The sequence below is a fragment of the Somniosus microcephalus genome, chromosome 3, assembly GCF_052327205.1.
Source record: "Somniosus microcephalus isolate GS21.2 chromosome 3, FLI_Smic_1.0, whole genome shotgun sequence".
Taxonomy (NCBI): domain Eukaryota; kingdom Metazoa; phylum Chordata; class Chondrichthyes; order Squaliformes; family Somniosidae; genus Somniosus; species Somniosus microcephalus.
Window position 1 is genome coordinate 162,215,990 of NC_140989.1, and position 27,758 is coordinate 162,243,747.

The 27,758-nt window shown below is 47.6% G+C and overlaps 2 protein-coding genes across 7 annotated transcripts in view; one reads left to right on the plus strand and one right to left on the minus strand.

Annotated features, from left to right (window-relative positions):
- Positions 1-396: 396 nt before the first annotated feature.
- Positions 397-24,490, minus strand: dcph1 (damage control phosphatase 1). Of its 3 annotated transcripts, XM_085981824.1 has the most exons (5): positions 24,395-24,490; positions 15,660-15,765; positions 7,750-7,991; positions 6,555-6,720; positions 397-1,540 (listed from the first exon to the last, which is right to left on the minus strand). In XM_085981824.1, the coding sequence occupies exons 1-5, from the start codon at positions 24,466-24,468 to the stop codon at positions 764-766; spliced, it is 1,365 nt and encodes a 454-aa protein (XP_085837950.1). In that variant the 5' UTR covers positions 24,469-24,490; the 3' UTR covers positions 397-763. The 3 variants fall into 3 exon arrangements, with proteins under 3 accessions (XP_085837950.1, XP_085837951.1, XP_085837952.1); XM_085981825.1 differs by lacking the exon at positions 24,395-24,490 and having other exon boundaries at positions 7,750-8,045; positions 15,660-15,731; XM_085981826.1 differs by lacking the exons at positions 15,660-15,765; positions 24,395-24,490 and adding an exon at positions 13,547-13,617.
- A 36-nt stretch (positions 24,491-24,526) lies between these two features.
- The window catches only part of rmnd1 (required for meiotic nuclear division 1 homolog), a 139,680-nt gene continuing 136,448 nt past the window's right edge, over positions 24,527-27,758 (plus strand). For 3 of the 4 annotated variants that reach the window (XM_085981828.1, XM_085981830.1, XM_085981831.1), the window contains exon 1: positions 24,527-24,649. The gene's annotated coding sequence lies outside the window, so the exon portion shown is untranslated. Of the gene's footprint in view, positions 24,650-26,197; positions 26,275-27,758 lie in introns of all 4 variants that reach the window. The other variant, XM_085981829.1, reaches the window with a different exon arrangement.

Sequence of the window (27,758 nt, forward strand, 5' to 3'; positions counted from 1 at the left end):
TGACACAAGCAGTGTGACAGAGAGTAATTTTAACCTAACCTATCTGGTAGGTAACTAACACGATCAGATCAGCCACCCATTTTACACACTACCCATTGAAGTTAGTGGAAAGTAAAATTGAAGTGTAAAACGGGCAGCCGGTCTGATTGCATCAGTTTCCCACAGGGCCGGATAGGTTAAAACTACCCCACAGGGGTACTCCTTGTGTGTTCTTCAACCTGAAAGGTCACATGTTAAAACGGGTATAGTGATATATTTTTTGGTTCGTTTACCAGTTTACATAGAAAAGAACCTGGTATACATTTCACTCTAACTCTAGTTGTATAATTGCTTGTGAATTGCTACTGCATCTGATAAATCATCCACAAAAATGCTTGAATTGAAAGCATTGTCATGTCAACTCTAGCAACCATTTTATTCATGAATGAACATGTACTTCACAAGTAACTGGTATTTGACATTAAGGTGATCCATTGTTAATCTTATATTAGCAACATTAGGGCAGCATTTCACTTTTACATAAAGACATTTTGTTTTCTGCAGATTAATGTTCTGGTGGATTTTGTCATCATTTGCAACAAATATTCCTGAAACCTTGCCCCCTCAAAAAATTTAATTACAGGAAGCTTAGACCATCACCAAACATGCTTAAGATCAGTATGTAGTTTGTAAACAATAAAGCAGCAGGCTAACTGTTACAGAGGATCCCCATAATCCAGTGAGATAGATTTGGTGATATACCATGTAAGTAGATTTGTAACAGTTATTTTTGGTAGGGGTTACTGAACTGAATAATGGCATAGCGTCCACTGGTCATCCATTCAGGATTAGAGTGCGCCAGCTGTTCACCTTGTCCAGGCTTTAAGCCAACCTGAATATCAGCTTTTAGTGTTCGCAAGCTACAAAGTGGTGCGGGTTGAAACCCGCGTAGAGCTGTGTCAAAAGAAACAGTATAGCTCCATTTCCTGTCTCCTGTTAGTTTCCTATAGTTCAGGTCTCCCTTAAAAAAGATTAAGTTTGACTTCCGTAGTTCAGCATACAGATCATCTGCAACCAGAGGCATATCACAAAACTCGTGGGGAAGGGTCCAGAAAGGGTGATCGTGATAAATCCAAACACCTTTCTTCACATTCCTTTCCCATACCACACCACACCTGGACATCTGCATGTGATTGGCTGTCTGCATCTTCTTCAGTGTCCAATCAAAATCTCTCTTGGTTGTATCAGAAACAAACCAAGGTATGCTCTTGCCATGAAAGTGAATCTCATCAGCTAGTCGAGAGGTAATGAGAAAATCTGCTAGTATCAAGTCAGTCACCAGCTCAAATCCAGAATTGTCAAGGACAATATCTACTCGGGTGCGTGCAGTTTCTGAGGTTTTGTTTTTCTTGTTATTAATGAGGAGTTCCCAAACAAATTCAGAATCATCTATCAAGATGAAAGGCTTCAAAGATTCCAGGGAAGTTAAAGGATTGAACTTCTGAGAGTTGTCCTGGCCAGCAGAAATGGAAAGGTCACATCTGTTTCCCCACAGTGCAACCTAAATTAAAAAAAATCATAAGCTATCAAGATTATCTTTTCACATCACAGGAAATTAAAATGTTGACAGTGTCCAGAATGACTCCAGAAACCGTATTTTCCACATTAAGCAATGTCTACTTCCTGCCCACGACTATGAGAACAAATAGAAATGATACAGTGCAAGACATTCATTTTGAGGTGATCCTTGATTTCATATATAGTGCAACTTAACAAAAGCAGTTGACAGCGCATGACAATCTGCAGCCAAGTGTATTTTTAAAATCTGAATTTTGCAATAAGGAAAGGTTCAGAAAAAACTCAATTTTGAATAGTGCAGACTTATTGCTGTGACTCCTCAAATATTAAAATACTAGCTGGGGGGAGCCCGGCGTTGCCAGGGCTGTTTTGGGCCGGGCGGTTTAAATCGAATCCCAGGCTTTCGGCCCTGTCTCTGTGTGAATCTGCTGCCGGGCAACATTTTAAATCGAGTCCCAGGCTTTTGGGCCCTGTCTCTCTGTAAATCTGCTGCTGGGCAACATTTCTACCTTTTAATACCTTCAAAGATGAAAGTGAAAGTAATTATAAAACGTTTTTGGTAAATGTTATGCTATTTTTAAAAGAGATACTAACTTTTTCGAAGCTGGATGAGCAGATTTTGAGCTGGAAGTAAATGGGGTTTTTAGCTTGAGGCAATGGCTGCCAGATCCCTGAGATGAAAACGATTAGTCCCGCCCACACACACACCAATTGGTCAACCATCAGATGACTGAAGTGTAGGATTGGTCAATCATGACGGCACAGGATTGGTCGAACCGTGACGTCAGTCACTCAATGCTAATTAGCAGATAATGAGTGGAATTTTGAAGGTTTTTTGCAAAAGGCGTGAACAATTTTCGTCCGAGCGAAAAGTAAATACGCTTACGACCGTCCCGGAAGCGTAAGCTTTCTTTGGACATAACGCACGGGTAGATACGCCCTATAACTTTCGAGCGTATAGCCGGACAGACAAAACGTAAGGAACCGCTTATATATACTAGCTGGAGTACCCGGCGGTGCCGAGGCTTTTTCGAGGACATGTTGGAAGAGAGAGAGCGAGCAACTGGGGGGGGGGGGGGAAAAGAGAGCGAGCGACTGGGGGGGGGGGGGGAAAGAGAGCGAGCGACTGTGGGGGGGGGAAAGAGAGCGAGCGACTGTGGGGGGGGGGAAGAGAGCGAGCGACTGTGGGGGGGGGGAAGAGAGCGAGGGAGAGAGGGAGGGAAGAGAGCGAGGTAGAGAGGGGGGAGCGAGGGAGAGAGAGGGGGGCGAGGGAGAGGGGGGGCGAGGGAGAGGGGGGGCGAGGGAGAGGGGGGCGAGGGAGAGGGGGGGGCGAGGGAGAGGGGGGCGAGGGAGAGGGGGGGGCGAGGGAGAGGGGGGGCGTGGGAGAGGGGGGCGAGGGAGAGGGGGGGGCGAGGGAGAGGGGGGGCGTGGGAGAGGGGGGGCGTGGGGGGGGGCGAGGGGGAGCGAGAGGGGGGGGCGAGGGGGAGGGGGGGCGAGGGAGAGGGGGGGCGAGGGAGAGGGGGGGCGAGAGGGAGAGGGCGAGGGAGAGGCGAGGGAGGGAGGGCGAGGGGCGAGGGAGAGGGGGGCGAGGGAGGGGGGGGGCGCCGGGGGGAGAGAGAGAGAGAAGGGGGGGAGATAGTGAGAAGGGGGGGGGGGAGAGAGTGAGAAGGGGGGGAGGAGGAGGAGGGAGTGGGAGGAGTGTTTTGAGGGGGTCAGCGAAAGAGCAAAAAATTTTTTTTTTCAAAAGCTGGTGTTAAGAAGATGGGAGGCCATCTTGAAAGTTTTAAAATGTTTTTAAAAAGCTGCCACGGAGAAGGAACGCGCAGTCTGAAACGAACAGAAATTTTTTTATTTTTTAAAAAAAAAGCTGCCACGGAGAAGGAACGCGCAGTCTGTGAAACCAACAGAAATTAAAAATTTTTTTTTTTTTATAAACGGGTGTTAAGAAGATGGGAGGCCATCTTGAAAGTTTTTCAAGGTTTTTAAAAAGCTGCCACGGAGAAGGAACGCGCATTCTTGCTGAAAACACCAAAAGTTTTTTTTTTTTTTTTAAACGGCTGTTAAGAAGATGGGACACCATCTTCATTGTGTTTTAACGTTTTAGACATTGTGTTTTTACGTTTTACAAATTAAAAAAAAGAAAAAAAATCGCTAACAAATAAACACACAGGTGAGAATAAAGATGGCGGCCACTCACCTCAGTTCAGAACGACAAGGCCCGCCCACACACGCACTGATTGGTCGATCGTCATGTCACCGAAGCATAGGATTGGTCAATCGTCCTGTCACTCGACTCTAGGAGGGCCCGGCTGCACATGCGACGAACCCGCCACACATTGATTGGTCGACCATCGGGTTGGTCGACCGTACGATTGGTCGACCTCAATGTCACTCTATGGTAATGAGTGGATAATAAGCGGAATGTTGAAGGTTTTTCGGATACCGCGGGCGCAATTTTCGTCCGGCCGCAACGTAAATACGCTTACGACCGTTTTGGAATGGTAAGCTTTCTTTTGAAGTAACGCACGCGTAGGTACGCTCTGTAACTTTCGAGCGCATAGCCGGACAGACGCACACCCGAGGACAGACAGGCAGAAGGACAGACAGAAGGACAGACAGAAGGACAGACAAATCGACTCCTTTATATATATAGATACTAGCTGAAGTGCCCGGCGGTGCCGAGGGTCTTTTGAGGGCATGTTGTTGTTGGGAGAGAGCGCGCGACTGAGGGGGGGGGTGGTGGTGGTGGGAGAGAGCGGGGGGAGGAGAGCGCGTGACCGGGGGGGAGGAGGGCGCGCGACCGGGGGGGGGGGGGGGGGGGAGGAGGGCGCGCGACCGGGGGGGGGGGGGGGGGGAGGAGGGCGCGCGACCGGAGGGGGGGGGGAGGAGGGCGCGCGACCGGGGGGGGGGGGAGGAGGGCGCGCGACCGGGGGGGGGAGGAGGGCGCGCGACCGGGGGGGGGGGGGGGGGAGGAGGGCGCGCGACCGGGGGGGGGGGGAGGAGGGCGCGCGACCGGGGGGGGGGGGGAGGAGGGCGCGCGACCGGGGGGGGGGGGAGGGCGCGCGACCGGGGGGGGGGGGGAGGAGGGCGCGCGACCGGGGGGGGGGGGGGGGAGGAGGGCGCGCGACCGGGGGGGGGGAGGAGGGCGCGCGACCGGGGGGGGGGGGGGGGGGAGGAGGAGGGCGCGCGACCGGGGGGGGGGGAGGAGGGCGCGCGACCGGGGGGGGGGGGGGAGGAGGGCGCGCGACCGGGGGGGGGGAGGAGGGCGCGCGGCCGGGGGGGGGGGGGAGGAGGGCGCGCGACCGGGGGGGGGGGAGGAGGGCGCGCGACCGGGGGGGGGGGAGGAGGGCGCGCGACCGGGGGGGGGGGGAGGAGGGCGCGCGACCGGGGGGGAGGAGGGCGCGCGACCGGGGGGGACGAGAGAGAGCGACTGGGGGGGAAGAGAGAGCGCGACCGGGGGGGAAGAGAGAGAGCGACCGGGGGGGGAAGAGAGAGAGCGACCGGGGGGGAAGAGAGAGAGCGACCGGGGGGGAAGAGAGAGAGCGACCGGGGGGGGAAGAGAGAGAGAGACCGGGGGGGAAGAGAGAGAGCGACCGGGGGGGAAGAGAGAGCGCGACCGGGGGGGAAGAGAGAGCGCGCGACCGGGGGGGAAGAGAGAGCGCGACTGGGGGGAAGAGAGAGAGCGCGACTGGGGGGAAGAGAGAGAGCGACTGGGGGGAAGAGAGAGAGCGACTGGGGGGAAGAGAGAGAGCGACTGGGGGGAAGAGGGGGGGGAAGAAGAGGAGGGGAAGGGGAGGGGGGAAGGGGAGGGGAGGAAGAGGGGGGGGTGAAGGGAAGGGGGTGGGGGAGGGGAGTGGGGATGAACGGGAGGGGGGAAGGGGGGGGTGGGGGCTGGGGAGGGGGAAGGGGGTGTGGGGGGTGGAAAGGGAGGGGGGAGATAAACTTAAAGTACAGGAAACTTTGTGCTATCCGGCACTCACGGGACCGAGCTGATGCCTTGCCTAAAGTACTCTCTAGAGTTAATCACAGAAATCACAGAAACCCCACAGTGCAGATAGAGGCCATTTCGGCCCATCGAGCCTGCACTGAAAGGAAAAGTTTGGAATCAAGATGGCGGCGACTCACCTCGGTTCAGAACGATAAGGCCCGGCGGCACACGCCAGCAACCCGGCGTACGATTGGTCGAGCTCGAGGTCACTCTGTCGCTAATGAGCGGATAATGAGATGCTAATGAGCGGAATGTTGAAGGTTTTTGGGATACCGCGGGCGCGATTTTAGCCCGGCCGAAACGTAAATACGCTTAAAACCGTCTCGGAAGCGTAAGCTTTCTTTGGAGGTAACGCGCGCGTAGGTACGCCCTGTAACTTTCGAGCGCATAGCCCGACAGACGCACAGGCGATGACAGACGGAATGACAGACGGAATGACAGACGGAATGACAGACGGAATGACAGACGGAATGACAGACAGACAGATGTACCGATTTATATATATAGAAGATATATAAGATAAGATAGATAGATATAGATATATAGAGAAGATAGATATAGATAAGATAGATAGATAGATAGAACAGCTACCTCCGAGGGCACAACGGCTCTTTAATTCTTTTTGTGACATCTCCCAATGCCCCAGTTATACTGCAGGCTTGGTGTCGGTGTGGTCTGGTTTATGTCAACTGTGTATTAAAATGAAACTCAGAAGCTGATACAGGCGAGGATGTTTTACAGTGAAGTCATCTAGTGGATGCTGAATGAAAACAAGGAAATACTCGAATATTTTTCTTCTGTATTGCTTAAAAAACTTCACCTTACTTTTCTTGTGTGGCACTGAGTAACGATACCGGGGCAGTAGTCCCGAGTGAATCATGGGTCAATTATTGTATGGTACAGTCTGATATTAGCACTTTTCACAGCTACATACAACCTGAATGGTAACCACACAAATAGAAAGGAGCACAGCATTTATTTATTTTTAAAATTTATTTTTAAGGCTTACCTGCAGGAGTAGCAGAAGCTCAGCTTTGAGTTGAGAATCCTTAAAAGCCTCTATTTTCTCATTTAGTTCCTGAAGGTAGATGCAAATAGCAATAATAGCCTGCTGTGATTCCAAGAAACTTTGGGTCTTTGCTTCACTAAATACATCAAAATCGCACATGGGAGGACTGCAACACAGAAAAGAGAAAATTAAATTAACTTACAGACTTTACAGTTTGAAGTCCATATATTTCTTGGTATTTAACATCATCAATATTAGTTGATCTCTTGCAGTATTGTTCAGGTGGAAATAAAAACTTACATTTATTTACATACACCATTAACATAGAAAAACAGCCCAAGGCGCTTCACAAACATTATCAGACAAAAGTTAGTACTGAGCCAAATAAGGAGATATTAGAACGGATGACTAAAAGCTTGGTTTTACGGAGGGTCTTAAAGGAGGGGCGATAGGTGAAGAGGCAGAAAGTTTAGGGAGGGCATTCCAGAACTTTGTATCTTCAGCTGTCTAGACCCTGACGCCAATGGTGGGGTGAAGGGCGTGGGGGATGCACAAGACGCCAGAGTTGGAGCAACGCAGAGTCCTCAGAAGGTTGTAGAGCTGGAGGAGATTACAGAGATAAGGGGAAAGGCCTTGAAGGGATTTTAACACAAGGATGAGAATTTTGAATTGGAGGCCATTGTTATACTGGTGGATCTGCTGTGGCATTGCTCACAAAGAAAGAACGGCATTTACATGGCACCTCCTCACATCCCAAAGATCTTCACAACCAAGGAATTATAGGGGACACAACTTGCAAATGCCAAAAAACTGGGGCGTATGGTTGAGAGAACGGGACATGACTTCAGGAGGTTAGCAGATTGGGTAGATCAATGTCAGATGAAAATGTAATGCATAGGAAGGTAAGGTGATACATTTAGGGAAGAAGAATAAGAGCACATACACAATCAATGATAAAACTTTAAAAGGGGTAGAGGTGCAGAGGCACTTAGGGGTTCCGAGACACAAATCTTTAAAAGTGGGGGAACAAGTGGATAAAACTATTTTTAAAAGTATTGCAAAGACACCATATCAATGCAAGTTCATTCTTCTAATATTTATATTCTAATCACAATTTCTGTCAATGCAAATTTATGAACCAATTAGGTTTTTTTTTAAAAGTTTTAAATTAATTTTAACAAATTGTTTCACTCACTTGAGCTGCAGTGATTCATGAATCCTACGGTACATGTAACACTCCATGTACAACCAGGATGATTTAAACCAGCTGGGGTTATCCTCTGTATCCAGTTGAGCCTGTTGCTGTTCTAGGTATTTATTCCACTGGTCAGCATCAAGTAATCCATCTGTAAGAGGTAGTGCTGGCTTGTCAGTTTGCAGCTCATTTCGTAACTTAGACATGAGGGATATGGCCCTTTTTTCTGCCTCAACACCTTCCTAGAAAAATACGCAGCATCATCTTAGTTTATGATGACTTTGTCTGAAAAAAACCTAACATGTTATTCTTTGTGAAATATATATTACAAAATAAAAAATCTATCTACATTTTCACGATATTTTTAAAACTTTAAAGCAATTAATACATATTTTTTTTCCCATTTCTAGTGAAACCTGATCGCTCCACACACAAATGAGTTGCGAACTTAAGATAATGGTACATGGGTTCTACTGCTATAGGTAACCTATATAAATGAATCACAATGTTACAATAAAGAAACGGTATTTGGCCCATCAAGTCTGTGCTTTTTTCCCCCCACCTCAATGAGCCACCCAGTCAAATCTCACTGTCCTGTTTGCTCCCCAGCCCCTTCAATATTCCTCTTTTTAAATCAATTAATTCCTTTTTTGAACTTTAAGCACTGCATTAGTGCTCGTGCATTATTCCTCGAGATACTTCCTGTGCTTTATTGGCTGCAGAGATATCTTGATATTAGGGAAGGACAAGAGACCTCTGTTCCCAAACCCCATTATTCTACCTATTTTGAATGTCAGCTTGGATCAGTGGTAACACTCTTAAGAGTCAGAAGGTGATGGGTTCAAGCCCCACTCCAGCAACTGAGCAAAAAATCTAAGCTGACCCTTTAGTGCTGCACTGTCAGAGATGCCATCTTGCAGATGATATGTTAAACAAGGGCCTTTCTGCTTGTCAGGTGGATGTAAAAGATCCCATGGCACTACTTGAAGAAGAACAGCAGAGTATCCTGGCTAACATTCATAGAAAAATAGCCACAGGGGTAGGCTATACAGCTCCTCAAGCCCATTAGAACATGGTTGATCTGTAGGTCAACTCCATTTACCTGCCTTTGTTCTTTATCCCTTGATACCCTTACCTAACAAAAATCTATCAATCTCAGTCTTCAAAATTTCAACTGACCCAGCATCAACAGCCTTTTTAAAAATTCATTCATGGGTGTCGCTGGCAAGGCAGCATCTATTGCCTATCCCTAATTGCCCTTGAGGTGGTGGTGGTGAGCCGCCTTCTTGAACTGCTGCAGTCCGTGTGGTGAAGGTACTCCCACAGTGCTGTTAGGGAGGGAGTTCCAGGATTTTGACGCAGTGACGATGAAGGAATGGAGATATACTTCTAAGTCAGGATGGTGTGTGACTTGGAGGGGAACTTGGAGGTGGTGGTGTTCCCACACGCCTGCTGCCCTTGTCCTTCTAGGTGGTAGAGGTCACGGGTTTGGGAGGTGCTGCCAAAGAAGCCTTGGCGAGTTGCTGCAGTGCATCTTGTAGATGGTACAGACTGCAGCCACGGTAAACCGGTGGTGGAGGGAGTGAATGTTTAAGATGGTAGATGGGGTGCTAATCAAGTGGGCTGCTTTGTCCTCGACAGTGTCAAGCTTCTTCAGTAGTGTTGGAGCTGCACTCATCCAGACAAGTGGAGAATATTCCCTCACACTCCTGACTTGTGCCTTGTAGATGATAGAAAGGCTTTGGGGAGTCAGGAGGTGAGACACTCGCAGCAGAATACCCAGCCTCTGACCTGCTCTTGTTGCCACAGTATTTATGCGGCTGGTCCAGTTAAGTTTCTGGTCAATGGTGACCCACAGGATATTGATGGTGGTGGATTCGGCAATGGTAATGCCGTTGAATGCCAAGGGCGGTGGTTAGACTCTTGCTTGTTGGAGATAGTAATTGCCTGGCACTTGTGTGGCACGAATGTTACCTGCCACTTATCAGCCCAAGCCTGAATGTCTTCCAGGTCTTGCCGCATGCAGGCATGGTCTGCTTCATTATCTGAGGAGTTGCGAATGGCACTGAACACTGTGCAGTCATCAGTGAACATCCCCACTTCTGACCTTATGATGGAGGGAAGGTCATTGAAGAAGCAGCTGAAGATGGTTGGGCCTAGGACACTGCCCTGAGGAACTCCTGCAGCAATGTCCTGGGACTGTGATGATTGACCTCCAACCACCACAATCATCTTCCTTTGTGATAGGTATGACTCCAGCCAGTGGAGAGATCCACCCCCCCCGCCCACCCCCGATTCCCATTGACTTCAGTTTTACTCGGGCTCCTTGATGCCACACTCGGTCAAATGATGCCTTGATGCCTAGGGCAGACACTCTCACCTCACCTCTGGAATTCAGCTCCTTTGTCCATGTTTGGACCAAGGCTGTAATGAGGTCTGGAGCCAAGGGGTCCTAGCGGAACCCAAGCTGGGCATCAATGAGCAGGTTATTGGTGAGTAAGTACTGCTTGATAGCACTGTCGATGACACCTTCCATCACTTTGATGATGATTGAGAGTAGACTGATGGGGCGGTAATTGGCCGGATTGGATTTGTCCTGCCTTTTGTGGACAGGACATACCTGGGCAGTTTTCCACATTGTCGGGTAGATGCCAGTGTTGTACCTGTACTGGAACAGCTTGGCTAGAGGCACGGCTAGTTCTGGAGCACAAGTCTTCAGCACGACAGCCGGGGTATTGTCGGGGTCCACCACCTTTGCTGTATCCAGTGCGCTCAGCCGTTTCTTGATATCACGTGGAGTGAATTGAATTGGCTGAAGGCTGGCTTGTGTGGTGGTAGGAACCTTAGGAGAAGACTGATATGGATCATCCACTTGGCACTTCTGGCTGAAGATGCTTGCAACTGCTTCAGCTTTGTTGCACTCACGTGCTGGGCTCCACCATCGTTGAGGATAGGGATATTCATGGAGCCTCCTCCTCCAGTTAGTTGTTTTAATGGTCCACCACCATTCACGACTAGATGTAGCAGGACTGCAGAGCTTTGATCTGATCCGTTGATTGTGGGATCACTTAGCTCTGTCTGTAGCATGCTGCTTCCGCTTTTTAGCATGCATGTATGATGCGCTATCGATTCTAATAAAAGGCCGAGTAGAGTTCAGAACAACAGGCTTTTATTAACTACTGAATGCAACTACAAACAGATCAGGACTATGCCTCTAGTGGACGACCGAATGGCAGAGAGCCGCCGTGCAGCCGTCCTTATACCAGGTAGCCAAGGGCGGAGTCAGCTGAGGCATAGTCAGGTATAACAGTGAAACAAGAGTGAACGACAACAACAACAACAAGTGAACACAGTGAACGACAGTGGTTTACCACAATGTAGTCCTGTGTTGCAGCTTCCCCAGGTTAGCACCGCATTTTTAGGTACGCCTGGTGCTGCTCCTGGCATGCTCTTCTACACTCCTTATTGAACCTGGGTTGGTCCCCTGGCTTGATGGTAATGGTAGAGTGAGGGATATGCTGGGCCATGAGGTTACAGATTGTGGTGGAATACAATGTTGCTGATGGCCCACAGCGCCTCATAGATGCCCAGTTTTGAGCTGCTAGATCTGTTCTGAATCTATCACATTTAGCACGTTGGTAGTGCCACACAACACGATGGAGGGTGTCCTCAGTGTGAAGATGGGACTTTGTCTCCACAATGATTGTGCAGTGGTCACTGCTACCAATGCTGTCATGGACAGATGCATCTGCGACAGGTAGATTGGTGAGGACGAGGTCAAGTAGGTTTTTCCCTCATGTTGGTTCTCTCACCACCCGTCGCAGGCCCAGACTGGCAACTATGTCCTTCAGGACTCGGCCAGCTCGGTCAGTAGTGGTGCTACCGAGCCACTCTTGGTGATAGACATTGAAGTACATTCTGTGCCTTTGCTACTCTCAGTGCTTCTTCCAAGTGGTGTTCAACATGGAGGAGTACTGATTCATCAGCTGAGGGAGGGCAGTAGGTGGTAATCAGCAGGAGGTTTCCTTGCCCATGCTTGACCTGAAGCCATGAGACTTCATGGGGTCCAGAGTCAATGTTGTGGACTCCCAGGACCACTCCTTCCCTCCCGTATACCACTGTGCCGCCACCTCTGGTTGGTTTGTACTGCCAGTGGGGCAGGACATATCCAGGGATGGTGATGGTGGTGTCTGGGACTTTGGCTGAAAGTTATGATTCTGTGAGTATGACTATGTCAGGCTGTTGCTTGACTGGTCTGTGGGACAGCTCTCCCAATTTTAGCACAAGTCCCCAGATGTTAGTGAGGAGGACTTTGCAGGATTGACTGGGCTGGGTGTGCCTTTATCATGTCCGAATCCGGTGCCTAGGTTGATGCCGGGTGGTCCATCCGACTTTATTCTTAGTATAGTTTCTCGTAGCAGTTTGGTACAACCAAAGAAAGAAAGACTTGCATTTATATAGCGCCTTTCATGACCACTGGATGTCTCAAAGTGCTTTACAGCCAATGAAGAACTTTTGAAGTGGAGTCACTGTTGTGATATATGGGCAAGCGTACCAAGTGGCTTGCTACACCATTTCAGAAGGCAGTCAAGAGTTTGGAGTCACATATAGGCCAGACCGGATAAGGACGTAAATTTCTATGATTCTAAAAGGACATTAGTGAACCAGATGGGTTTTTATACCAATCCGGTAGTTTCATAGTAATAGTTTCAGTACTTATACCAAGCTTCTTATTCCAAATTTACTTAATTAACTGAATTTAAATTCCCCAGCTGCCATGGTGATATTTGAACTCACGTCTCCAGATCATTAGTCCAGGCTTCTGGATTATTAATCCAGTAACATAACCACTTTGCTTCCGTACCCCTTTTGGGGAATCAATTTGCAGAATCCCACTTCCCTTTGTGTGAAAAAGCGCTTTGTGATTTCACTCCTAAATGGCCTAGCTCTCATTTTAAGATTATGACCTCTTGTTCGGGATTCCTTCATCAGAGGAAATAGTTTCTTTGTATCTACCCTATCGAATCCCTTAATCATTAAAAACACCTCGATCAGAGCAGCTCTTAACCTGTTAAACTCAAGGAAATTTGACAAGCTAAATTAATGCAACCTGTCCTCTCAATTTAACCCTTTACAAGCCCTGGTACCATTCTGGTGAATTTACACTGTACCCCTTCGAAGGCCAATGTATCTTTCAAAAGGTTTGGTACCCAAAACTGAATGCAGTACTCCAGATGCGACCTGACCGTGGTTCTATACAACTGAAGCATCACTTTCTCACTTTTGTGCACTAGTTTTTATTGGCCCAGAAATTCGGGTCGGAGGCTTCCCGCGGGTGCAAGCCTCCCACCTGCACTTACCTTGCGCCCCGGCCGTTGTGCTGTGGGCCCGCGTGGGATTCCAATCTTGGGCCTGCTCCAACTGCCGGCGCGCAGTGCTTGCGTATCCCAGGGGCGCAGTTAGTTCGATGCGTCCCCTGGGATCACATGGGCCATAAAGAGCCAATGGTAGCGGGGAAATGCCCGTTCATAAAATTGACAGGAAGAGCTGTCAAAACTATAAATACTATAAGCCCCAAAACATCACTAACACTTCAGATACATTTTTAAAAAAACATCACATTTTTAAAATAACTATAAATTACATAAAATAACTATTTTAAACAATAATTTAAATTTTTGAAAAAATTAATTACATTTTCTAACGGGGCTAAAAATACACTTACCTTTCTTTAAAGTATTTAAAAATAATAAAACAGTGGAAAAAATGTTTTAATTTTAATTAATTCACCACTTACCTTGTTAAAAGCAGGCCTTGCACCTGCTTTTTACATGTGTAACTCCTGGAGACTTACCCTCCCGGAGAAACCTGCAAAAAAAATGTAAGTTTCATGCGCACGCGCTGCCTCTCCGGCGCACGCGTTTGACCTCTGAACCCCTTCCTTTAAGGGAACGGAAGTTCCAGTTTCCCGCGCATGCGCAGTGCATGCACGAAACCGGCACTTCTGTTGGGCCTACGGGTGAGTACCCCGTGCGTACTCACCCATGGAGACCCGAATTTCTGGGCCATTGAGTTGTGTACATGGACACCTAAATCCCTTTGCTCCTCCACAGCTCCTAGTCGCTCACCATTAAGAAAATATTCCAATTTGTCTTTCTCAAAACAAAAGAGGATAATCTCACACTTCTGCTCATTGAACTACATCTGCCATAGTTTTGCCCACTCTGAGCCTGTCTATGTTACTTCCTCCTTCCAACCACACAACTTACTGTGTCTCCTAATTTAGTGTCATCTGCAAACATGGATCGAAAACTCCTTATCCTTCATCCAAGTCATTGATATATATGATGAAAAGCTGAGGCCCCAGTACAGATCCCTGGGGGACACCACTTTGTCCCTACTCTGTCTCCTACCTCACAACCAATTCATCTCTCAACCAAAACAGTGAGTCTGGTCATTCATCTCTTTACAGAGTGGTGAGAAAGTGGAACTCGCTGGCAGAGTGGTTGAAACAGATTGCATCAGGCCTCCCCTTAAATGCATACATAAGAGAGAAAGGAATAACGGGTATGGGGGTAGGGTAGAAGAGGTAATTAGAGAGGCATGTGAAGCAACGATCCCACTAAGGTGCGCAGCCGTGCAGCAGTCCAGATTCCCACGCAAGCCGTTCACCAGCTTTACAACGGAAATAACCGCGCATGTGCGAAAAATTGAATGGGCTGCGGAGCCAGTTTAAGTACCCGTGCACCAAAAAATTTACAGGACATATCGATGTGGAGTATAAACACCAACATGGACTGAATGGCCTGTTAATGTGTTGTAGATTCTATGTAATCTCATTTTGATGTTTGTAGGACTGTGCTGTGCATTGGGACGTCCTTTACAATGACACAAACCTGATATGCAACTACAAATGAAACATGGCTAAACAGCCAGTCCAACTGTGGCCACAAACTATCCATGTGCATTTGTCTAGCCACTAACAGTAAAGCTCCATGGTACACCTGCCCGATCCTGTCAAAGGCTCTTTCTTGTCCTTTAGGTTAGGTACAGGAAGCCCAGCCACAGCCTACTAATTTCCAAAAAATAGAATCTGCCAATCTACCCAAAGCTTTGACCCAAGTCTTTGTAGAACAGTAGCTTTAAAAAAAAATCAGCGATTAGAATAGCACATGAAAATAACTTGTCGGAAATAGAGTAATTCTCTGGACTTGCTGTATCAACAATATACTGTACTTTGATATCTTATTACATTTTTTACATTTGTTTTACTTATTGGTAGTACAAAGTTTTTGATTCAATGCCACATGTGGCAGATGACAAACTCATAAAATTTAGTAAGCTCATCTAAAAACATTGCAACCTGAAAGGATATCATAGAATCATACAGCACAGAAGGAAGCCATTTGGCTCATCTTGTTTGCGCCAACTCTTTGAAAGAGCTGTCCAATTAATCCCACACCCCAGCTCTTTCCCCATAGCGCTGCAAATTTCTCCTTTAAGTATATATCCAATTCCCTTTTGAAAGTTACTATTGAATTTGCATCTACCACCCTTTCAAGCAATACGTTCCAGATCATAACAAATCGCTGCATTAAAAAAATTCTCATCTTGTTCCTGGGTTTCTTGCAAATTATCTTAAATCTGTGTCCTCTGGTTATCGATCTGTCTGCCAATGGAAACAGTTTCTCTCTAGCTACTCTATTAAAAAAAACCTCTATTAAATCTCCCCTTAACCTTCTCTGCCCTGTTCCCTTCCTCTGCCTGAAGAACAATCCCAGCTTTTCTAGTCTCTCTACATAACTGAAGTCTCTCATCCCTGGTAAATTTCCTCTGCATCCTCTAAGGTTATCTTTGAACAAGTTAGTAAAGTTACATTTCAAACTCCGTGACTGCCAGTTTCAACTCACCTGTCCATGTTCCTCAAGAAATATATCCTTATGTCGATGCACTGTATCAATAACCTTAGTCAGTATCTGTGGCAGTCTGTCTTTAACAGTTAAGTATGCAAATGACCTACAAAGAAAAGGACTGTATGTCAGCAGGGATACACAGGTGCAGAATGCAAGAAGCTAATACAGGTTTTTCATTTAGTACAATGTTAGGACAGCAAAGTTAACTTGACTGGCTGATCTCTCAAACAATTGAAATGTTATTTTACTGGCAAACCCTGGAATGGTAGGATAGCCCTGTGGTGGAAAAGTGCAGACATGGAATAAAGTCAATACAATACTATATTTCACACCATCATCCCAACTGAACCATGCTGCTGTTCAACAGGGAACACACATGATGTGCAAGCTAAGGATGGCATGAGATTGCAAAAATGAAAGCATTCCATTAAATTGAACAAATTTTGATTTGAGATTTCTGTTTACTGTATACAGAACCACTGGGACCTGGGTTCAAGTCCAGCGCTGAGTGAAGGGATGAAACTCTTCTCTGCCTGCTGGTTGTATGGGTTCTTTGTAAAATGAGTTTGAGTAGTTTCACAAAACTGTCCCTAATTCGGCAAGAACAGACAACCTCACTCAGATGCCTCAGGATGACTGGTGTGGGAAATGGCGCAGTAGTGGGCAGAGGCAGAGCTGAATTCTGCATCTGGGAGTACTGGATGGAGAGAGAGAGAGCCCGAAATGGGAAGAGTTTCATTCCCGAACACTAACGTCCCTCGTTTTGATGAGCACATTTTTTTATAATTGCTCTCCCATTTTATTCCAATTTCCTTTCTCAACCCACTTAGATCATAACAAAGCACACTGTATGTTTGGATTTGTTCTTACTGCTGTACCTTATGATACAAGTACCTTTCTCAGCTTACAAATTGTTTCAGAGGACCAACACCAACAGCTGCCACGGTCTGCCATTGTTCTATATGCAGTCAGTCTGAGCGCAGTGTTTATGCATGGCTGAGCTGTATAGATCTTCCACTCAACATCAGCCAGAAAATTAGAGCCACATTGTGACTTCAACAGGTATCAGCCTTGGTTCAGTGGTACCACACTCGTCCCCACTCAAGACTTGAGCACATAATCTAGGCTGACATTCTAGTGCAGTACTGAGGGTGTGCTACACTGTCAGAGGAGCAGTCTTTCAGTTGGTATGTTAAACCGAGGCCGTCTGCCCTCTCAGGTGGACCCAAAAGATCCTACGGCACTATTCGTAGAGCAGGGGAGATCTGTTCAATATGTATCCCTCCACCAACATCACTAAAACAGATTATCTGCTCATTATCATATTGTAGTTTGTGGGACCTTGCTGTGCGCAAACTGGCTGCTGCTTTTCCTACATTACAACAGTGACTACACTTCAAAAAGTACTTCATTGGCTGTAAAGCGCTTTGGAACGTCTGGGGTTGCGAAAGGCGCTATATAAATGCAAATCTTTCTTTCAACAACTGTAGATGCACAATTGTTCAGTCATTGTTGCGAGAGCTCTGAAATTCATCTGAATTCCAGGGCACCAGCCTTAGCTCATTGCAGAAATGCTTCAGCCTATGGGCCTGAAAAGATGCAATTACCACAGAGCTGAGTGTGAAATGGTCAACAAAACCCGCTCACACTGGAATGCCAGCTTCTCTCAGATGGCATCATTCTTGCCTCAGAGTTAGAAGCTTGTCTCACTGCAGAATTTGAACATATAACCCAGGCTGATACTTCAGTGTAGTACTGAGGGAATGCTGCATTGTTGGAGGTGCCATCTTTGATAGGAAATGCAAAATAAAGACCCCAGTTCAGTTAGATGTAAATAACCCATGGCACTATTTGAACAGCAGGGGGTTCTCCTGGTGCCCTGGTAAACATTTCTCTCTCAATCAACAGCAACAACAACTTGTATTTATATAGCGCCTTTAACATAGTAAAACGTCCCAAGGCACTGCACAGGAGTATTTTAAAACAACAAATTTGACACCGATCCACATAAGGATAATTTAGGGCAGGTAACCAAAAGCTTGGTCAAAGAGGTAGGTTTTAAGGAGCGTCTTAAAGGAGGAAAGAGAGGTAGAGAGGCAGAGAGGTTTAGGGAGGGAATTCCAGAGCGTAGGGCCTAGGCAACAGAAGGCACGGCCACCAATGGTAGAGCGATTATAATCAGGGATGCTCAAGAGGGCAGAATTAGAGAAGCGCAGATATCTCAGGGGTGGGGGGGTGCTGAAGGAGATTACAGAGATAGGGATGAGGCCATGGAGGGATTTGAAAACAAGGATGAGAATTTTGAAATCGAGGCACTGCTTAACCGGGAGCCAATGTAGGTCAGCGAGCATGGGGGAGATGGGCAAACGGGACTTAGTGCAGGTTAGGACACGGATTGGCTGTGTTTATTTGCAGCACAAGTGGGTTGAACCAGATTTCTGATTAGTCCCCTTGGAGGACAAGATACACCCAACAGTTAATTGCTGCGATGTGCAATTTGATCCATGTGTCATTGTCACTGGCAGGCTGTTAATGCGGAGGGTTACCGAGAAAAGCAAAATAACTCTCACGTCCTTATACAGCCTTTCCTGTCGATCTCCTCTCCCCTCCCTCTGATCCCCACCACCCCCGATCCCCATGTCCTCTCCCCACCCCCCCCACCTCCGATCACCATGTCCTTTCCCCCCCTCCGATCACCATATCCTCCCCCCTCAGATCACCATGTCCTCTCCACTCCTCCGATCCCCTCTCCCCATCCTGTCTCCCCCTCCCCCCATCCTGTCTCCCCCTCCCCTCCCTCCGATCCCCTCCCCTTCTCTCCCTCCGATCCTCTCCCCCTCCGATCCTCTCCCCCCAATCCCCTCTCCTCCCCTCCGATCCCCTCGCCCCTCCCCTCCCCCCCTCCGATCCCCTCCCCCGATTTCCTCCCCCCCTCGCCCCTCACCTCCCCCCCTCCGATCCCCTCCCCCTCCTCCGATTTCCTCCCCTCCGATCCCCTCCCCCCCTCGCCCCTCCCCTCCCCCCCTCCGATCCCCTCCCCCGATTTCCTCCCCTCCCCCCCTCCAATTTCCTCCCCTCCGATCCCCTTCCCCCCCATCCGATCCTCTTTCCTCTCCCCTCCCTCCGCCACCGATCCCCTTTCCTCCCGATCCCCATCCGATCCCCTTTCCTCTGCCCCCCCATCCGATCCCCTTTCCTCTTCCCCCCATCCGAACCTCTCCCCACCCCTCCGATCCCCTCCCCCCCTCAGATCCCCTCCCCTCCGATCCCCTCCCCTCTCCCCCCTCCGATCCACTCCCCCCTCCGATCCCCTCCCCTCTCCCCCCCCGATCCCCTACCCCCTCACCCTCCGATCCTCTCCCCCTCCCCCCCTCCGATCCCCTCCTCTTCCCTCCATCTGATCCCCTCCCCCATCCGATCCCGTCCCCCACATCCGATCCCCTTTCCTCTCCCCTCCCTCCTCTGCCCCCACCACCGATCCAATTTCCTCTCCCCCCGATCCCCTTTCCTCTCCCCCGATCCCCTTTCCTCTCCCCTCCCTCCTCTCCCCCCCGACCCCCTTTCCTCTCCCCTCCCTCCTCCCCGACCCCCTTTCCTCTCCCCTCCCTCCTCTCCCCCCGACCCCCTTTCCTCTCCCCTCCCTCCTCCCCGACCCCCTTTCCTCTCCCCTCCCTCCTCCCCGACCCCCTTTCCTCTCCCCTCCCTCCGATCCCCTTTCCTCTGCCCCCCCATCTGATCCCCTCCCCCCATCCGATCTCATTTCCTCTCCTCTCCCTCCACCACCGATCCGCTTTCCTCTCCCCTCCCTCCACTCCCCCTCTCTTCCCGATCCCCTTTCCTCCCGGTCCCCTTTCCTCTCCCCTCCCTCCTCCCCCCCCGATCCCCTCTCCCCCCGATCCCCTTTCCTCTGTCCCCCCATCTGATCCCCTTCCCCCATCCGATCTCCTTTCCTCTCCTCTCCCCCCACCACCGATCCCCTTTCCTCTCCCCTCCCTCCACTCCCCCTCCTCCCGATCCCCTTTCCTCTCTCCCTCTCCTCCCGATCCCCTCTCCTCTTCCCCCCCCCCCAATCTCCTGACCATCTCCACAGTGAGGAAATGTGGTTGAGGCCTCAGGCCCCAGCCCTGTGTCTAGGTGCATGCACGGTTGGAACCTCTAGCACGCATGCATGGCTCCGGTGGGGAGGGATGGCTCTGCCCCCATACAGTGTACTTGTTCTTGCAAATAACCATTCTGAAACAGGCTAGCTGCTTCTTCATCTCACTGGTGCTACATATTCCTGTGTACCTACATAACAATTACTGCACTTTAACCATCATTCATTACATGGATTCATCACCTCTTTTGAGACACTTCTTAAGAGACAATAAGGCGCTAACTGTAACAATTGTAATATCTCATTAAATATTTCACTTAAAAAGCAAAATCAGACCCAGTTAACTAGCCTGAGCATTCTGTTGTGCTGTGCTGGAATTCCTCTCCCCTGCTGGATACATGTTCCAGTGAGTGGAGCTAAACTGATACAGTATACACACATAACCCCAAGGAAATTATTGTAAATCAGAAGCAATAATGCCATTTTCATTCCTATTTCTCATAACAATGTTGCATCTTTCAGACCTGATAAGCCTTTCTGAAATCATGGGTCTCCAAAGCTTACGATTTTTGAACTTTCATCATTAATACATCACCAATAAGACTAGTAAAAATCCCAAGAGTGAAAGATTAAGTACTTAAAACATTAGGGGTAGATCTCCACATATTTATAGTCAGTGGGTGGAAAGCATAGCCTTGGAGCCTAAGTGTTTTTCAAGATGTTAGTCTTAAGAGATTACTAAAAAGGTGCCAGTTTTTTTTTGTTCCCTTTGTATCTATTCCTAATAGAGTAATTATTCAAAATAAAGCCTTGGGACAGGGTTGCCAATAAACAGTTGCAGTTGTAACTTGGCCAGTCTGGAAAATGACAGAACACAATTGCTGAAATCATTCGAAGACAGACGATTGGATCTACACTGTGGGAACATAACCCTGCAGCGTATAACAGTTGAAAGGTCATCCATTTTCTCAGTAACTGAATGCAGCAAGCCAGGTCAGCACTACCTCCCATAATGATGAACACTTTCCAAGAATTCCACCTGCAAATCTGTCTTCCTTCAAAAATAAGTTTTCCTTCCTTTATTCTTTTTCTTTCCTCAGGTGATTTTAAAAGGAGCAGTTCGCCTTAATGTAATTGGCAGCAAAATCAACTCTATTGCAATTTTAACAACCTGCCAAACAAAATTATAATTTATTTTTAATAATTTAAGAACCAGTATCAGCATTCAGTACCCTACAGTAGCTACTACTTAGAGGTTATATTCCCATCCACCTGACCTCATATCCTAGGAAGCATATGGTACGCAACAGAATCACTTTTGAATTTCCCACTGTACCTGGTCTAGAGAGGAGAGTGAAAGGAAACAATAGTGACAATATTAGGGGTGCAGTAACAATGGAATGTTGCATATTCATCAATGTCAATCATCAACCTTAGGCTTTTATAAATAAAAGCATCTTAGGTGAAGTAATAGGGTATGACCAGACATAACTATGGTGAAGGCAGATTTCTACTGATTTGACCTTGGTATCAGTGGGGAAGTTACAGATCTTCTATAGCTTAATGCAAGCTCTAGCACCCCTGAGTGAATCCTGGCAGTCAGCACTGTATCTGAATTACTATATTAAAAAAAAAGGGACAAAGCTCAGGAGACACTAGCTGGGTGAGTTTCAAGGCCAGGAGAAGCATGTGTGAAGCTTCACCACCAGGGTTTTGTGCAGAAAAATGTTTATACTTTTAGAATCTCATGAGTTCTCTTGCAAACTTCAATTACGGAAATAATGATAAACACCCCACAGCTGAGCAGTTTTAAACAAATAATAAAAGCCCATCACTCATTTAACCATTGTTAAAGCTCCAGCTTATCCACTAGTCCAGCGTTCCAATATTCCAGTAGAAGTCAGTACCCTTTAATTAGAAAAGTGTTCAAGAAATCTTTTTCATTAATTTCACACACAATGCAATCTGCATAGAAACATCTTGCTGCACTATAAAAAAAATAACACCCAAGTGTTGACCTTTCTCCTTCCCCAGCAACAAACATTGCCCCTTTAGAGAAACGTCATCAGAGTACTATAGCTTTTCAGTAGCAATGTAGTTAGTTTAGCCATATCTGAATAACAATACTACATGTTGGGAGATCTCATGCTGCACTTAGTATTAGAAAAGGACATTGCGTTTAGTAGAATGTATTTTCCAATTCAACATCCTTGCACCTGTCAACTCTGAAAATCATTTAACTTAAGGATATTACTTTGAAGCTGAAAGGAGAGCAAAATATCTAAGTCAAGATGGGGTGAGACTTGGAAATGATGGTGTTCCCATGCACTTGGTGATGGTAATGCCACTGAATGTCATGGGGAGGTGGTTTGGCTCACTCTTGTTGGAGATGCCCATTGCCTGGCACTGGTATGGCATGAATATTACTTGCCACTTATTAGCCCAAACCTGGTCGTTGTCCAGGTCTTGCTGCATGCAGAGTTGGACTGCTTCATTATCTGAGGAATTGTGAATGGCATTGTGCAAGCATCAGCAAACAGCTTCACTTCTGACCTTATGATGGGGGGAAGGTCACTGTTGAAGCAGCTGATGGTAGTTGAGCCTAGGATGCTGCCTTGAGCAACTCCTGCAGCAATGTCCTGGAGCTGAGACGATTAGCTTCCAACAAGCACAACCATCTTCCTTAGCCCTAGAGATGGAGCACGCGGTGTCCGCCGGCGCGCTCGAGCTTTTGCGTGACCGGTGGGCGCCGCGGGGACTGGAGTGCATAATTAGTTTAAATAATCAAATTTTAATTTGAGGGGTTAAGGTTTTATTTAAAGGGGTACTGGAGTTTATTTTGTTAATTTGTTGTTTGTTTAACAAAAGAAAACAACCATCTTCCTTTGTGCTAGGTATGACTCCAGGCACTGGAGAGTTTTCCCCCTGATCCCCATTAACTTCAGTTTTACTAGGGGTCCTTGGTACCACACTCAGTCAAATGCTGCCCTGATGTTAGGTGAAGTAATAGGATATGACCCAGACACAACCCATGTTTGGTCAAAGGCTGTAATGAAGTCTGGAGCTGAGTGGTCCTGATTGATGCTCAGTTTGGGTTCTATGAGCAGGTGCCACTTGATAGTATGACTGACGACTCCTTCCATCACGTTGCTGATAAGGTGGTAATTGGCCTGGTTGGATTAGTCCTGCTTCTTGCAGACAGGACAAACCTGGGCAATTTTCCACATTGTTGGGTAGTGTTATAGCTGTGCTGGAACAGCTTAGTTATGGGCATGGCTAGTTCTGGAGCACAAATCTTCAGCACTACAGCTGGGATGTTGTCGAGGCCCATAGCCTTTGCTGTGTCCAGTGCACTCGGTCGTTTTTTAATATCATGTGGAGTAAACTGAATTGGCTGAAGACTGGCATCTGTGTTAGTGGAACCTCAGGAGGCCAAGAAGTATCATCCACACAGCCATACTGGCTGAAGATGGTTACAAATGCTTCAGCCTCATCCTTTGCACTCAAGTGCTGGGTTCTGTCATCGTGGAGGATGCTTAGCTGTCACGACTGGATGGGGCAGGGTTGCAGAGCTTTGATTTAATCCGTTTGTTATGTGACCCACTGAGCCGTCTGTGGGATGCTGCTTTCACTGTTTAGGATGCATGTAGTCCTGTGTTGTAGCTTCACCAGTTTGGCACCTTATTTTCAGGTACACTTGGTGCTGCTCTCAGTATGTTCTTCCGCACTCCTCATTGAACCGGGGTTGGTCACTTGGCTTGATTGTAATGGAGGAGTGAGGGATATGCCAGGCCATGAAGTTACAGATTGGGGTTGTATATAATTCTGAGTTGCTAGATCTGCTCATAATATATCCCACACAGCAGTGGTAGTGCCACATGACACAATGGAGGGCATCCTCAGTGGGGCACTACCACCATGCTACATGGAATAGATTAATTGGCTGTAAAGCACTTTGGAGAATCTTGAGGTCATGAAGTATAAAAATGAAATAACAGAAATGCTGGAAACACTACTATAGAAATGAAAGTCTTTTCCTTTGTAGAGTGGACCAGTCTGCACAAGCAGAGGGAACGTATCAGTTGTTTGATTTGGAGGTTCTTGCACATAGTCAGACACCTGGCCAACCCAAAAACATACATATGCCGCCTGGTGTTGCAGAGGGAAAATTAGCGATAAAAAGCAGTTGAAACGTTTTTTTAAAAACCGAGACAGACCTGCTCCCTACACAGTAACCAAAAATAAGGGGAGTAGACTGAGTGAGTAGGCCGGAAGATTATGCTGTTTTGCCCTTCTTCCCCCCTCTTCATTTGCCACAGACCCTCTAGAGGTACAAAGATCCTACCAAAGCCACTTTATTTTGTAAGGAACGCAACTGCACCAACACACCGTTGGAAACCTAGTGCAAAGAAGCCAACATCTCCTACTCCCCTTTGCAAACTTTTAACATTTGTACTGACTTCGTGCGTTGTTTGTTTAAATAAAGTTTACAGCCTGTGCGACGCGAGCAGCGCGGCTTGTTTCGGACTCTGACCCCCCGCGGGGTCGGCACTGCGAGCTCGATGAAAGAACGTGACCGAGCGGGGAGGACCGGCGCGCGCGTGGCAACCGCATGTGCAGTCCCTTTCCTACAGACCCGGTGCATTTTGCCGAAAGCGAGTCCGGTACCTCCGGCGGACCCGTCTCCTTCTCCGCCATTTTCTCACACATCCTACGGCAGGGAGCCAAACACAGGAAGTGATGCCATCGGGGGTGTGTTCTTGGCAACGGGCGATGCGAGCTCGGGCTCGAACTCAACGGCCAGTGCACGCGGGGCTGGAGATAGCGGTTTCTGGGCGGGCGGACGGCACGAGGATGGCGGCGGGATCTGAGGAAGAGTCTAGCTATTAAGGTGCGAGAATTGTGAAAGGTGCTGCTGAGTCTGCGGGGCGGTTGTGCGCTTGCCCAGGATCCGTCGCAGAACTCTGGAATGGGGCCGCCGGATCGTTGACCTCTGACCCTCTGCGCGTTACGCTTGAGTATTTCCGCGACCGTTGGGCGCCGCGGGGGCTGGAGTGCATCGTCAATTTGGAACACCAAATTTTAATTTGATTTATTAAGGTTTAGTTGAACTTTTGTTTATTTACAGTTCATCTGGTTTAAATTTTAAATTTTGGTTCAAATAAAAAGAGGACCCTCTGCGCGTGCGCGGCAGGACTCGGGCTCGCCTGGGCCAACTCATTGGCTCGGTGGGAGTACTGTCGCCTCTCGAGTCAGCGAACCCACAACCCAGGCTGACGCTTCAGTGCACTACCGAAGGAGTGCTGCACTGTCACACTTGCCGTCTTTCAGAGGAGATATTACTGCCCACCTTTGCCCATGGAACTATTCGGTGTTCTGGCCAACATTCACCCCCTCATTGCTGTGCGCAAATTGGCTGCCGCGTTTCCCACATTACAACAGTGACTCCAATTCAAAAGTACTTCATTGGCTGTAAAGCGCTTTGCGATGTCCGGTAGTCGTGAAAGGCGCTCTATAAATGCAAGTCTTTCTCATCAAACATCGGATTATCTGGTCCTTTACCTCATTGCTGTTTGTGGGACCTTGCTGTGCGCAAATTGGCTGCTGTTTGCAAGAGTGTCTACACTTCAAAAGTACTGCATATTGGCAGTGAAGTGCTTTGGGATGTCCTGAGGTTGCTATATAATAATGGTACTATATAAATGCTAGTTTTTTTTCCTGTACCAATAGCTGACAAAAGTGTAATCTAGTAACATTGTGAAAGCTGAGCATGTACTTAACCAGTGGCACACAAATGTATGTCGGAAAAGTTTTGCAAGAAACCTAAATGAGCTTCCTACATACGGGAACCCAGTGAGACTATATTTTGGTAGTATAATGTACTCTGAGGTCTTTGGCTGAAAATCAACAGTTGATTTAGACTAATCACAAAATTGGTCCTAAATCCTATTGATGCACTCTATTCAATATTTTTAACTACTTGCACAAGAAATAGGAGCAGGAGTAGGCCATACGGCCCCTCGAGCCTGCTCCGCCATTCAATAAGATCATTGCTGAACTTCTACATCAACTCTGCTTTCCTGCCCTATTCCCATATCCCTTGATTCCCTTAGTCTTGAATATACTTAATGACTGAGCATCCACAGCCCTGTGGGGTGGAGAATTCCAAAGATTCACAACCCTCTAAGTGAAGAAATTTTTCCTCAGTCCTAAATGGCTGACCCCTTATTCTGAGTCTATGACCCCCAGTTCTACACTCTCCAGCCAGGGGAAACCGCCTCTCAGCATTTACCCTGTCAAGCCCTTTAAGAATGTTGTGTTTCAGTGAGATCACCTCTCATTCTTCTAAACCCCATAACAACAACAACAATTTGTATTTATATAGCGCCTTTAACGTAGTAAAACGTCCATGCCCATTCTACTCAATCTCTTCTCATAGGTCAACCCTCTCATCCCAGGAATCAATCTCGTGAACCTTAGTTGCACCCGCTGTAAGTCAAATATATCCTTCATCAGGTAAGGAGACCAAAACTGTACACAGTACTTCAGGTGTGGTCTCACCAAAGCCCTGTACAATTGTAGCAAGACTTCCTTACTCTTATACTCTAACCCCCTTACAATAAAGGTTAACATACTATTTGCTTTCCTAATTGCTTGCTGTACCTGCGTGTTAATTTTCTGTGATTTGTGTACAGGGATACCCAAATCCCTCTGAATACCAACATTTACTAGTCTCTCACCTTTTTTAAAAAAAAAAAAAAAAAAATATTCTGCTTTTCCATTCTTCCTACCAAAGTGGATAATTTCACACTTCCCCACATTATACTCCATCTGTCACTTTCTTGCCCAATCACTTAACCTATCTAAAATAACAACAGAAAATGCTGGAAAAACTCAGCAGGTCAGGCAACATCCATGGACAGAAATTTGAGTTGACGTTTCGGGTCGACCCCTTCTTCAAAACTGGAAGGAAAAGATAGATCAGAGGCAGGGCTGCGATCGGACAAAAGAATAAAAGAAACAAAAGAAGTAAAAAAGAGACAATAAAAGGTGTTAGAAGCTAGACGAGATGGTAATAGGCTGAGATTGGGTGTAAAGTGTACTGGCAGGGCAAGGGATAGCTGCCAGGTGTGAGAGCGAAACAAAAGGAAGGGGGGGGGGGGGGAAAGGAGTGGAAAAATTACAAGAAAAAAAGCGGAGGAGATGTAACACCTGCCCCTATACCTCCCCCCCCTTCCCACTGTCCAGGGCCCCAAACACCCCTTCCAGGTGAAACAGCGATTTACTTGTACTTCTCGCAATCTAGTATACTGTATTCGCTGCTCACGATGCGGTCTCCTCTACATTGGGGAGACCAAACGCAGATTGGGTGACCGCTTTGCGGAACACCTCCGTTCAGTCCGTAAGGGTGACCCCGAGCTTCCGGTCGCCTGTCATTTTAATTCAACGCTCCATTCCCACTCGGACCTCACCGTCCTTGGCCTCTTGTATTGTTCCACGGAAGCTCAACGTAAACTCGAGGAACAGCACCTCATCTTCCGATTAGGCACTCTGCAGCCTTCCGGACTCAATATCGAGTTCAACAATTTCAGATCATAACCTCGGCCCCCATTTCATTTTTTCTTGTAATTTTTCCACTCTTTCCCCCCCCCCCCTTTCCTTTTGTTTCGCTCTCACACCTGGCAGCTATCCCTTGCCCTGCCAGTACACTTTACACCCAATCTCAGCCTATTACCATCTCGTCTAGCTTCTAACACCTTTTATTGTCTCTTTTTTACTTCTTTTGTTTCTTTTATTCTTTTGTCCGATCGCAGCCCTGCCTCTGATCTATCTTTTCCTTCCAGTTTTGAAGAAGGGGTCGACCCGAAACGTCAACTCAAATTTCTGTCCATGGATGTTGCCTGACCTGCTGAGTTTTTCCAGCATTTTCTGTTGTTATTTCGGATTTCCAACATCCGCAGTATTTTGCTATCGTACTTAACCTATCTATATCATTTTGC